The following is an 11,543-nucleotide window of genomic DNA, read 5'->3' as shown; positions in this document are numbered from 1 at the left end:
ACCCTTCAAAAGCCTCATGGCTAGGAGCCTTTCACAAAGGCTCCGGGGGGGGTGGCGAACAATTGCCCCCCTCCTAACAGCTAGCGCGCAGATCGCACCCCCGGGAGGCCCGGGAGGTGTGTCTGCCAGCGTGTCGCCATTAACCGGAAGTCTCCCCCTGGAGGAGATTCTTAATGCCTTACAGGTGACCAGCTCTTTATAAGCCTGTAGTCGTCGTAAAGCAAGTCCGGTTCTTTATTATAGTCTGTGTGTGTTTTGATGTGCTTGGGGGTCAGATGACTAACTTCAAACCTAACTATGCTTGGCAAAGTCCTGTATCACTTGGGTCCACTTTGCTTTCCAAACACTAATCAATGGCTAGGATAATCTGACCATCTCATAGTTAACTCAGCTTTTAAGTTGGCATCACCAGTCAAATGACAACTCTGTGAATAGTACACAGCTCCTGCAGTTGTAAAGCTGCTTTCCTGAGAGTAAGCCCCACTGACTAAAACGGGAGTTACTTCTGAGTACAGCTGCTCTGGGTTGCTCCCAGAGTCTCACTGGTTCCAGGACCTAAATGACTGAAAATCGCCAAGAAAGGGGTGTTTTAAGTCAGTGTGATTGATCGTTTATATCTATAAATCAGTTGAAATCAATGATTTAAGAGCAGGATCCAAATTTCTGTTTTGTGTATTTCTCGTATAAGCATGCATGCAAACTAGTTGATACAGCCGTTTAAAAAAATCTCTCTTTGAATCTAGGTAGAGTGTTTGTTCTGTGCAGAAGCATAATTCAACACCTCTAGCCATGCCGGCCACACGGTATTTGCATATATCAGAACTGGTTTGCCAGGGTATGGCACATGATACTGACTGGCAAAATCTCCCTAGAGGCTAGAGGACAAGTGTGGGCTTCTGGAGGTGGTAGAGAGTGCCATAAAGTTGCCGTCTATTTATTGACATTCCGTAGGGTTTTCAAAGCAAGAGATACTCAGAAGTGATTTACCTTTGCCTGCCTCTGCCTAGTGACCCTGGACTTCCTTGGGGATCTCCCATCCAGGGTTGACCCTGCTTAGTTTTCAAGATCTGACAAGATCAGGCTAGCTTTTTTCCCCTGTTATTTTATTGAGAATAGTCTGAACATCATAAAAATATCACATACTGGTAAAGGTTAATATGTAAAAATTAGAACAATTCAAATATTAGTAACTAAAGCAAATGAAATAGGAATATATGAGTAAAGAAAAAAGCATAAAAATGATGTCAAATATTAAAATGAAACATTAGCAATGTTAAGCATTAAATTACCTAAATATCACTAAAATAGTATTATTTGATATTAGTAATAGAGCAGTTCAGACATCACTATGATACTGTAATCAGAACTAATAAGCATGTATCTTTCTCGTGTATTTTTCTTTATTCCATTGCTTAACAAGTCATAGAAGTTTTGTTTATTATTGTTTTGTGTTTGTGTATTGATCTTTTTAAAAAAATTCTGCTTTGAAGAACAATTAGGAAATCAAATATTTCTCTTTGGCACTCTCACCTTCTCTCTAGACTTGTCCTCAACAGGAGCCCTTACTTGAAGATCTGAGCACCCAGAACATTATCGAAACGAGGGCTAGTAGTTAACAGGGCCGAACAGTCTTGCTGCCTGAGAGGGAAAAATCTGTGTTTTTTGGCTGACAGCATGGCTGTCTTCATAATTTGCACGTTAACAAATACTTGGGAGTTGTATCCAGTCAACCGCAAGCAGAATGAAATTTTCCTGCTGCCGCCTTCTATGCCCCTCAAATGCTGCCCTGGGAGTTCAGGGGACCCCTCCCTCCTCTAGGAACAGCCCTGAGTGTAGCACAAGAGTCTGCAGTGAGAAGGAGGAATTGGTGAAAATCTCACGCACACGTCGTTAGCACAAGTGCCTTTCCACTGATAAACTGACCCTTTTCTTTTCTACTGAGACTGTTCTAAGCAGGGTTTTGCTCAGTGGATGATAACAGTGTTCCGCTTCCCTTTTGTAAGTGGGCATTAATATTCATATGACATCTAGCCTGACCTGGATAGCCCAGGCTAGCCTGATCTCATTAGATCTCAGAAGCTAAACAGGGTTGGCTCTGGCTAGTACTTGGATGGGAGACCTCCAAGGAATACCAGGGTTGGGACACAGAGGCAGGCAATGGCAAAACCCCCTCTGAATGTCTCTTGCCTTGAGAACTCCATGCAGGGTCACTATAAGTCAGCTGTGACTTGACCGCACTTTCCTCCACCACCACGACATCTAGACACTGCTCTGGCAATATTTAAGGGACTCGTAAAGGTAAAGGTTCCCTTGCTCGAAAGCCAGTCGAATCCGACTCTAGGGTTGCGGTGCTCATCTCCGTTTCCAAGCCAAAGAGCCAGCGCTGTCCGAAGACGTTTCCGTGGTCATGTGGCCGGCATGACTAAACACCAAGGCGCACGGAACACTGTTCCCTTCCCACCGGAGTGGTACCTATTTATCTACTTGGAATTTCTTGCTTTCGGACTGCTAGGCTGGCAGGAGCTGGAACTAGAGACGGGAGCTCACTCCGTCATGCAGCAACCCGTGTCTCGAACTGCTGAACTACTGACCTTCCACAGCCTGCAGTTCAGCGTCTTAACCACTTGAGCCACCGCAGCTCCTAAGGGACTCTTAAACATAACTTATTTTTTTAAAATCCCAATTTACATTTAAAAAATCTAGATGCTGTCTTTGAAAAATTCCAGGGGCTGGATCCTGTGGCTTTATTTTGCTGACAGGGATACTCTCCTTCAAACCAAAAAGGGTTGTGCCACCACGAGCGGAATAGGCTCTAGGATTCATGTCTTTTTTAAGTATCCATTTTGATCCACACTTCCTTTATTTACGTGAAAGTGAGTTGTTGTTGTTGTTGTTACATAATTTAAATTTGGTGGTGCCATTGGGTTGAACTCAAATGGCCTGTGGAGCCAGATTCAGCCCCAAGGCTACTTGTAAATGAGACCGGTATTCCAAAATGAGTCCCTTCTTTCTTAGACAGCTGTTCAGTAGAACTTGAGCTACCTTTTTCTTTGGGCTTCAGCGTGCCAGTGGATCAGTAGCCAAGGAGGAGAGCTGGCACATGAGTCATATTGGGTGGGGTTTCTTTTTGCATTCACTTATCTGAGTTATGTTTATCCCGTGGAGTCTGCTGACTGCTCAAAATGCCTTATGATGTGTGAAAGCTGTTTTTTAAAATAAGCTCTAAACAATAAAGTTACTAGCACCAATAAACAACAGTCACTGCCTGCCCTGACCTGGATAGCCCAGGCAAGCCTGATCTCATCAGATCTTGGAAGCTAAGCAGGGTCGACTCTGGCAAGCACTTGGATGGGAGACCTCCTTGGAATATCACTTTATTCAGCCCCCTCTCTGAATATCCTCCAGGCCCCCAGTAGGGGTCAGTCACCAGAGGTCGCCATGACTTCTAGATGCGCGCGCACACACATGTGCACATATGAAAAATATGTATGATGACAACTTTGTTGGTGATTAAGTGGCTGGCTTGTAATGTTGGATTCTCAGAACTTTTGTATACTGTTTTGCAGGTATTGTACATGTTATAAGTTATACTTGATCTTAATAAATATTTAAAAAGGGGGGGAAAAACAGTTACTGGTTATTATAACAGCAGCATGAATCCATTGTTCAGCTGGCGGTTCAGTCGGGGTTTTGAGGCAAGAGACAAACAGAGGTGGTTTGCCATTGCTTGCATCTGTGTAGCTACCCTGGGTTTCCTTGGTGGTCTCCTGTCCAAAGAGTAACCACCCTGCTTAGCTTCCAAGATCTGATGAGACTGGGCTAGACCACCATGTAGTCACTGCACGTGTTTCCTCTTATTTCAAAGGTTTGGAGGGGGGGGTGTCTTCCTCCATGGTATCCCTTAACTCTTGACTTCCCCAAGCTCGGGCACTGGAGCTCTTTCTAGAATCCTTGCTGAAGAAAGCTTGCCACGTGACACAGTCCAGAAACGCCAAGACGATGACAACCTCGCATCTGTGAGTATGTGCCTCACAGCCCTGACTTCTGCTAAGGCAACAGTAGGCAAAAGCCCAGGAAGGCACATCTCCATGGACTGAGTTGGAACTTTATCCTGGAGAGGACTGCCAAAACGGCAAGTTCGAGTCTAGAGATGGCAAGGGGTGGGAGGGAGCTTTCCGGGGGGTGGGGGGGGGGGGGGGGGGATGTGGCCAACATGAACTTTTCGCCTGGCACTCAAGCTGCTTAAAAATGTATCGAGAGCACTGGTGCACCAGAACTGCAGGGATGGCTGGTGTGCTTCTGAGAAAGCATTTCGCAGCTGCGGGCCCTGAAGAGCTTCCTAGTGCTCCAGTCTGGATGCCGACTCTTCTTGTTTCTGAAAATGGGGAAATCGGGCATCCACCTCAGAGCTCTGGAAAGCGGGCAAAGACGCAGAAGTGGCTGTGAGGCCCAACGTTTTCATCCTTCCCGACTCTAATCCCCTCTGTTTTTGAGGAACTCAGTACATGTTGAAATCAAGGGGTGGAGTCAAAGGGGGGGTGGAGTATGTGCTTTTCACAAGGAGTGTTCAGTCTCTGGCATCTCCAGTTCTGCACTAATGGGCAGTGGGGTCCGGAAAGGTGTGTTTGAGAGCAGCCGCGGGTCATAGACCTGGGCTAGGTAATGCTGATAGTCTTGGATACATGGCATCTTCAAATGTTCATAAGACTTCTTCCGAACCCATGAAGGCTAGTACCATTTCTTTCACTTTAGACCAGAGTGCAAGCGTTCTCACTGTCTCCGGCTGTGGTCTGCTTTTGCAGGAAGCAGTGCATAGAGCTGGAGCAGCAGTTTGACTTTCTGAAGGACCTGGTTGCTTCCGTGCCAGATATGCAAGGAGACGCAGAGGATAACCATGTGGAGGGGGAGAGAGTCTCCAGGAGGTAGGGAGGCCTGGCAGAAGCTGGAGGGGAGGGGAGGCGCTTTTTTCTCCTCAGGAACCTGAGCTGTTGCCTCAGGCTTGGGATAGGGCCTTTCCACATAATAGTACACATACTCAGCTCTCATTTTCCTCATTCGTGTGTTCCTGTTGCTTGGGGGGGGGGGTCTGTTCGGCTTGTGTTTTGCTCCCTCTAGAGGTCAATTCAATATTATATTGCTCTATGTCCAGCCTATCGCTCTGCAGATTTAAATAGTAGGTTTTTAAGCCAGACATAAAACAATGTCAATATAGTATCGGCCACTAGAGGGGGCAAAAGACACGTGGAACACCCAAAGCAACAGGAACACACAACCAAGGAAAATGAGAATGTGGAAAAGCCCTTAGTGTTGATATAGTATTATTTTGGTTCATGTGCACTATTACAGGAAGTCTTCCCACCCACTCTTTAATATAGGTCAGTAGGGCCTTGCAGACGGGGGGCTGAGGGAGTTTTGGCTTTCCCTCAGAGCACCTAAGGCCCAGTGAGCTTGTTTGGGATACAAATGACTTTTGAATTCTTTCACAAAATCATGTTCTGAAGGGTCCATTTGGGAGTCAAGTACTAATTTCATTTCTCATACATATAGGTCATTTTTAGATGTTCCCCATTTTTGCTTCCAATCTTTTGGGTGTTTTTTTGTGGGGAGGGTATTTGGGGGGGGTGTTGCTGATTCTTCATTGTCTTATTTTACCATGACCTTTTCAACCCAATTCTATGAGGCCAGATGGAATAGAAATGTGTTACCAGCTTAGTGCCTGTGCTGCGTGAGCAGAGCAGTGCCGCAGTCATGGCAACTTTCCTATCTCCCTCTTCCCACGCTGCTTCTCTTGAAGTTGTGCCCCGTGGATCACTAAGCCCGCTTGCGGGGATGGCGGGGTATAAGTTTGAATAAATAAATAAATAAATAAATAACACACACACACACACGGAATAGCAGGCAGGTTGAAGTGGGGCACTGCAGTGGGAACAAAATTGCCCTCCCTCCCTCCAGCAGGAGTGCCTTCCACGAGCAGAACAGAGGTATAGGGCCCAAAGCTTTGCCTTTTGTAACGTATCTAACGGCTACCCTACAGGGATGCACTGCCCCTCCCAGTGAGGCATGCCAGCTCTCATGCCACGTGCGGGAGATCAAATCTCGGCTCTGCCACAAAGCTCACTTTGTAGCCTTTGGGCTGTTCATTCTCTCTCAGCCCTATCTACCTCACATGGTAATTGTGAGGTTAAAATGGGGTAAAAGAATGACACACACTGCTTTGAACTCCTTGGAAGACAGGTGAAAGGTGGGATAAAACTCTACTTGCCTAGATCCTCACTGAGTAACTTTTGAGCTGGTCTCTCTCTTTCTCTGTCTAACCTACCTCACAGGGTTGTTGTGAGGATAAAATGGGGAAGGGAGTACCACTTAAGCTGCTCTAAGCTCGTTGGAGGAAGAGCAGTGATAAAAATGTAGTGGGCAGAAGCATGCCTCGAAGTTGGAGCTTCCATCTGTGTTGGGGGAAGGGGTGCTTTTAACTTAGCCACTGTTTTGTGTGTCAGAGGGAATGGGCAGCCGTGCCCCGTCCGGGGAGGGAGAAGTGCATCTCTCTTGCATCTGCATCCCCTTTCTCCTCTTTGGTACAGGGGTCGGAAACCTGGCAGTGGGCGGAAGAACGGCGGCACGGCAGGCAAGGGAAGGGATGCAAAGCAGTCCGGCACGGACTCGGAGCAAGAGGTGAGTGCCCTGCAGGGCCAGGATGTGCCCTCCGTAATTTGGAGATCGACCACTTATTGAGGTCAGGGAAGCTTTTTCATGAGTCCAGCTGGTTGTTGGCAGCCCTGGGTTGTGGGTACACTTCGCTGTGTATCCTCTTATGGCTTGGCTCGCTTGCCCGAGCTGTCTATTGTTCTGGCCTCTGTAATGGCTCCTGCTGTTCCCTTCCTGGTTATTTGTACAAAATATCCCACTTTTCCATTGGAAGAGATCTCCACATTTATTTTAATCAGCAGTTTAAAAAAATGGAGGAACAAAAGCCCTCTGAAACGTAACAAGGTAACAGCAACCAGCTTCAGCCTAACCTGTTTCAGAGGGTTATTGTGAGAGTAAATGGGGGGAGGGGACAGAGGGCCATGTTTTCCAGTTATTTAAAACATTTATTAGCCGCCTTTCTCCCTTGCAGAACTCAAGGTGGCCCCTCAATATGTTCATTACCTTGAGCTTCATGAAGGAAGGGTGGGGTTAAAATGTGTGAGCTGGAAGAGAGGAGGACAGGCTTAATAGACACTAGTCTCAAAAGGCAAGAGCCAGTTTGGTGTAGTGGTTAAGAGCAGGGGATTCCGCACTCCTCCACATGCAGCTGCTGGTGTGACCTTGGGTCAGTCACGAGTTCTTTCAGAGCTGTTCTCTCAGGAGCAGTCCTCGAGAGAGCTCTCTCAGCCTCATCTACCTCACAGGGTGTCTTTTGTGGGGAGGGGAAGGTGATTGTAAACTGCTCTGAGACTCCTTTGGGCAGTGAAGGGTGGGGTATAAATCCAATCTCCTCCTCTTCTCCCTTTTTACTGCTCACAGAAATAACAGATGGACTTTTCACTTGCTAGGGTGTTCCCGGGCTGTGGTGCCACGGCCAGAATGTTCTTGTATCCCGGTCTATCCAATTGCACCTTAGAGGCTGAAAGGGGAGAGGGCGAGGTCTCAGATGTTGGTTTGAAGGCCCAGGGCAGGAAATACGGGAGAAGACAGCCCTTAAGTTGGTGCTTGTGGCAGTTGCAGATCAAGCTTGGGTTGGGAAGAGGCTGTGGCTCTGTGGTACAGCCCCTGCTTTTTGCATGCACAAGTTCCCAGGTTCAATCCCTGGCAGCCCCGTTTTAAAGGATCAAGTAGCAGGATCCTATGAAAGACCTCCACCTGACACCATGGTGAGCTGCCGGTAGTCGGAGTAGACAGTATCGACCTTGATAGACCAACACTTTGACTCAGTGTAAGGCAGCATCGTGGGTTGAGTTGATTGTAGTGAGCAGCTGCTCCTGGTCTGAGCAATCCAGGCCAGATGGCTCTGCGTCGCCTTCGGACTCCTGGTCCCGCTACCCGCCTCTGCTTCTCCGGGGGATGTGTTGCAGCAGAAAGGATGTGGGTGTCAGAAACAGGTCCTGTTTTTTCGGAAATGCTCTTTAATTTTTTTGCCATGCATGTTATCTGTCTTCTACCTCAACATCCTTTTATGGAAAACCCTAAGCAATGCTTGCATGTTCTGTTCATGCTGGTTGAAGGTGATGAAGCAGCCACCTTAATTTAGTGGGGGGAGTGCAGAATTATGACAGTTTCCCCCCCCCAAAAAAAAACCTGAACTCTGTAGAGAGTCTGTTCTTACCTCTCCTGAGTATCTAAAGGACAACCTCTCGAAGGCTGTCCAGGAGGGACCCACACTTGACTGATGGTCCTCTTGAGTCCCAGCCGGGCTTTCTTCGCCTTTTCTGCTCTGCTTGAAACAGCCTTTGCCTTCTCCCCCTCCAGTGCCATGACTTTCCTCCAAAAGTCATTTATTTTCAAAATAATTATTAAAATCTTTATTAAGCTCACCTTTCTGCAGACCCCCTTCATTTTACCCTTCTTTCCATGCCCCTTTTCATTTATCAGTCAATTTTGTTTTCCTGTTCGTTTTATTTTAATTTTAAAAATATATACTTATGCCCCTTAGTGGCTAACGAATCTGGGGAAAGTGATGCTCTGTATTCCTGGTGCTTGGGGGGGGGGGGGCCAACAGTGGGAGGGCTTCTAGTGTCCTGGCCCCACTGGTGGACCTCCTGATGGCACCTGGTATTTTTGGCCACAGTGTGACACAGAGTGTTGGACCAGATGGGCCATTGGCCTGATCCAACATTGGCTTCTCTTACGTTCTTATTCCAGAGGGTAGCCTTGTTGGTCTGTGGTAGAAACAGCTGGGTTCGAGTCCAGTAGCACCTCATGGAGCAACAAGAGTTTTTTGGTGGGGGAGGCGCTTTCGAGAGTCAAAAGGGAGCCTTGAGTCAAAAGCCCCTGCCCCCCCCCAAAAAAAAACTTGCTGCTCCTAAGGTGCTCTGGGAGTCGGACCTAGCAAGTCCAGATTTTACATTATATGAAGAACAACCTACCACCTGGCTCACCCGGCCCCGCCATGCCTTCATTCCACACACCACTAAAAGCCCTGGAGAACAAAAGTCACCTTCTCACCTGACGGGGAGAAACAGCCAGCAGATGGCAACCTGAGGACAGCATTTGGCACACAGGGACCATATGGGGAGAGACGGTCCTTTAGATAGACCGCTAGCATTTTGGACAGTCAACAAAACTAAGAAGAAACACTGTGTATAATTACTTGGGTCAAAACAATCATGTATTATAATTTGTATATGTGCTATTCACTTACGGTCCAATAAACATTATTTGAGATATACAATTATAACGCATGATTGTTTTGACCCAATTCCAATAGAAATTCCACCAAACATTAATATGAGTAATTCCAACAATAACAGTCAATGCAGATCAAAAGGACATCACATGCCATTGTAATCATTTGATGGCAGGTTACTGCTGCTAGAAAAAAAGTGTTGCGCAATCGGTTCCTTTTAGAATTTCTATGGTAGAATTGCAGCTGTGAAGATCTTGACTTGAAACATGCTTAAAGTCCAGGATGCATGTAGTCACATGGTTACCACCTATGTCACTTGATCACCATTAACTGTTTGTTGGGAGACTGTGAAGCAGTGTTCCCTCTAAGCTGAGTTAGTGTGAGCTAGCTCACAGCTTTTTAGCCTCCGGCTCACACATTTCTGTCTTTGCACAGGAAGGATGGGGTTCCAGAGCAAACAAATTCATGCAGCAGCCAAATCGCTCGCTCACCACTTTAATGCCAGTAGCTCACAAAGTAGAATTTTTGCTCACAAGACTCCACAGCTTAGAGGGAGCACTGACTGTGAAGTCCTCTTGAACTGACTATTACTGAGAGACTGTGATGTCCTTTTGATCTGCACTGACTGTTGTTATTGGAATGGTTCGTATCAATGTTCAGTGGCATTTCTATGGGAATTTAACATTACAAGTTATAGTTTACTCTCCAATAATGTTTACAGGAGCATAAGTGAATAGTACAATGATTGTTTTGACCCAAATAATTATACACGGTGTTTCTTCTTAGTTTTGTTGACTTTCATACACTGTGTTTTCCCTTTGTTTCTTGTGATTTAACATTTTGGACCAGGGGTGTGTGTTGTGTCGTTCTGTGTTCTGCGCAGGGCATTTGCAGTGTGCTGACTCTCCATGCCAGGGCAGGGCAGCTTCTTTGCTGCCAGGCACAGCCCATGCCCCCTCCCCCCACTGGGCTTAATTAACCCACTATTTTAGCGGCTGGCCTCAGACCACAAAAATCAGGGTGGGCAAGAGGCTGGCGAGATCCAGCGTGAGGTTGGCCACCTGGGCTAGGTTGGGTACAATGACGCCACGGCTTCGTAAGACAGAAGCAGGCTGTCAGAGAGAGTGCCGGATCACACAGTGGCATCCTTTCCTCTTTCTGATTCCCGCAGGATGACTCAGAAGACAGTGAGAGTAACGGGGAGGAGGAAGTGTCCCAGACCGCTCCCTCTGCGCGACCCGCCACGCATCTTCCCACGTAAGAATTAGAGTCTCTAATGGCCCTTCTGACCTGTCCTGCCTGGCAGGGTATTCAGAACCTTTGAGGCAGGCGAGGGCAGGAGCCCTGTCTCTTTACCCCACCGAAGGCCCTCTCCTGACAGTTGATTTCCAAAATTACAGGCAAACAGGAGAATGAAGAACAGAACCTCCCAAAAACCCCTGTGGAGGCCTCCCCCCTACAGACTTGAGCTGGCAGAGACTTCATGCCCACACCTGTGCCAGTTTCCCCAGTGGAACTGGGTGTGTGGGCCCCCAGCAGTGGAGAGGGGAATCTCCACCTTTTGGCTTGGATTCAGAGCCTGCCCTTTCTAGGCCTCTTGTTTCCCCTCCCACTTACTCTTCTGTCATGGGACAAGCAGAGAATGCCAGGGGTGGGCTGTAGCTCAGTGGCAGAGTCCCAGCTTTTTCACGCAGACGGGTCCCGGGGCTCGATCAGCCCCTCTAGGGTAGAAAGTAGTTGGACAGGTGAACCAAAGGCCTATGTCTGTGTAAAAGCAGTCGATGCAACAGGGCAGTCAAGTGCCTGGCATGAGTTGCTCTTGCTCTTGTTTTTATATGGATACGGTCATGTTGGCTTGCCCTCCCAGGGACCCCCTGCCAGTTCTGGGCCTGCACTGTAGAGTGTGCACATCTTAACCCTCTTGCTTTTCTCCAGGGCTCCAGCTCCGTATTTACATTTCACCTCCCCGCCGCCGGTTCCCGCAATACCTCTGCCCGTCTCTGCACCAACAGGCGCTATGCCAGTTCCGCCTCCACCTGTGCCGCCTGCCCCAGCCCAGGAAGACGAGGAGGAGGAGGATTACGACTCCTAGCCCCATTTCTGTTTTCACTGCTGCCACTTTGGAGGGGAGGGGAGGGAGGGGGTGGGTGGGTAAGAGCAGGGGTTTGGATGGGGCTGTTCTTAAATTTATTAAAAAACATAAAAAATGGTGTCAGGT

The 11,543-nt window shown here is 47.7% G+C and overlaps 1 protein-coding gene across 2 annotated transcripts in view; it reads left to right on the top strand.

Moving 5' to 3' along the window:
- Positions 1 to 11,445, top strand: part of DRAP1 (DR1 associated protein 1) — a 19,192-nt gene extending 7,747 nt beyond the window's left edge. Inside the window, exons 3-7 of one of the 2 annotated variants that reach the window (XM_015416869.1) lie at positions 3,923 to 4,016; positions 4,803 to 4,922; positions 6,582 to 6,672; positions 10,497 to 10,582; positions 11,261 to 11,445. In XM_015416869.1, coding sequence (XP_015272355.1) covers positions 3,923 to 4,016; positions 4,803 to 4,922; positions 6,582 to 6,672; positions 10,497 to 10,582; positions 11,261 to 11,417 — 548 coding nt within the window. In that variant the 3' untranslated portion in view covers positions 11,418 to 11,445. The remainder of the gene's footprint in view (positions 1 to 3,922; positions 4,017 to 4,802; positions 4,923 to 6,581; positions 6,673 to 10,496; positions 10,583 to 11,260) is intronic. The other variant, XM_015416870.1, reaches the window with a different exon arrangement.
- Positions 11,446 to 11,543: the final 98 nt, after the last annotated feature.

The sequence above is a fragment of the Gekko japonicus genome, unplaced genomic scaffold (assembly GCF_001447785.1).
Source record: "Gekko japonicus isolate JY-2015 unplaced genomic scaffold, Gekko_japonicus_V1.1 scaffold278, whole genome shotgun sequence".
Taxonomy (NCBI): Eukaryota; Metazoa; Chordata; class Lepidosauria; order Squamata; family Gekkonidae; genus Gekko; species Gekko japonicus.
The sequence above is the reverse complement of the archived record's forward strand: the minus strand, read 5'-3'. Positions and strand labels throughout refer to the sequence as shown.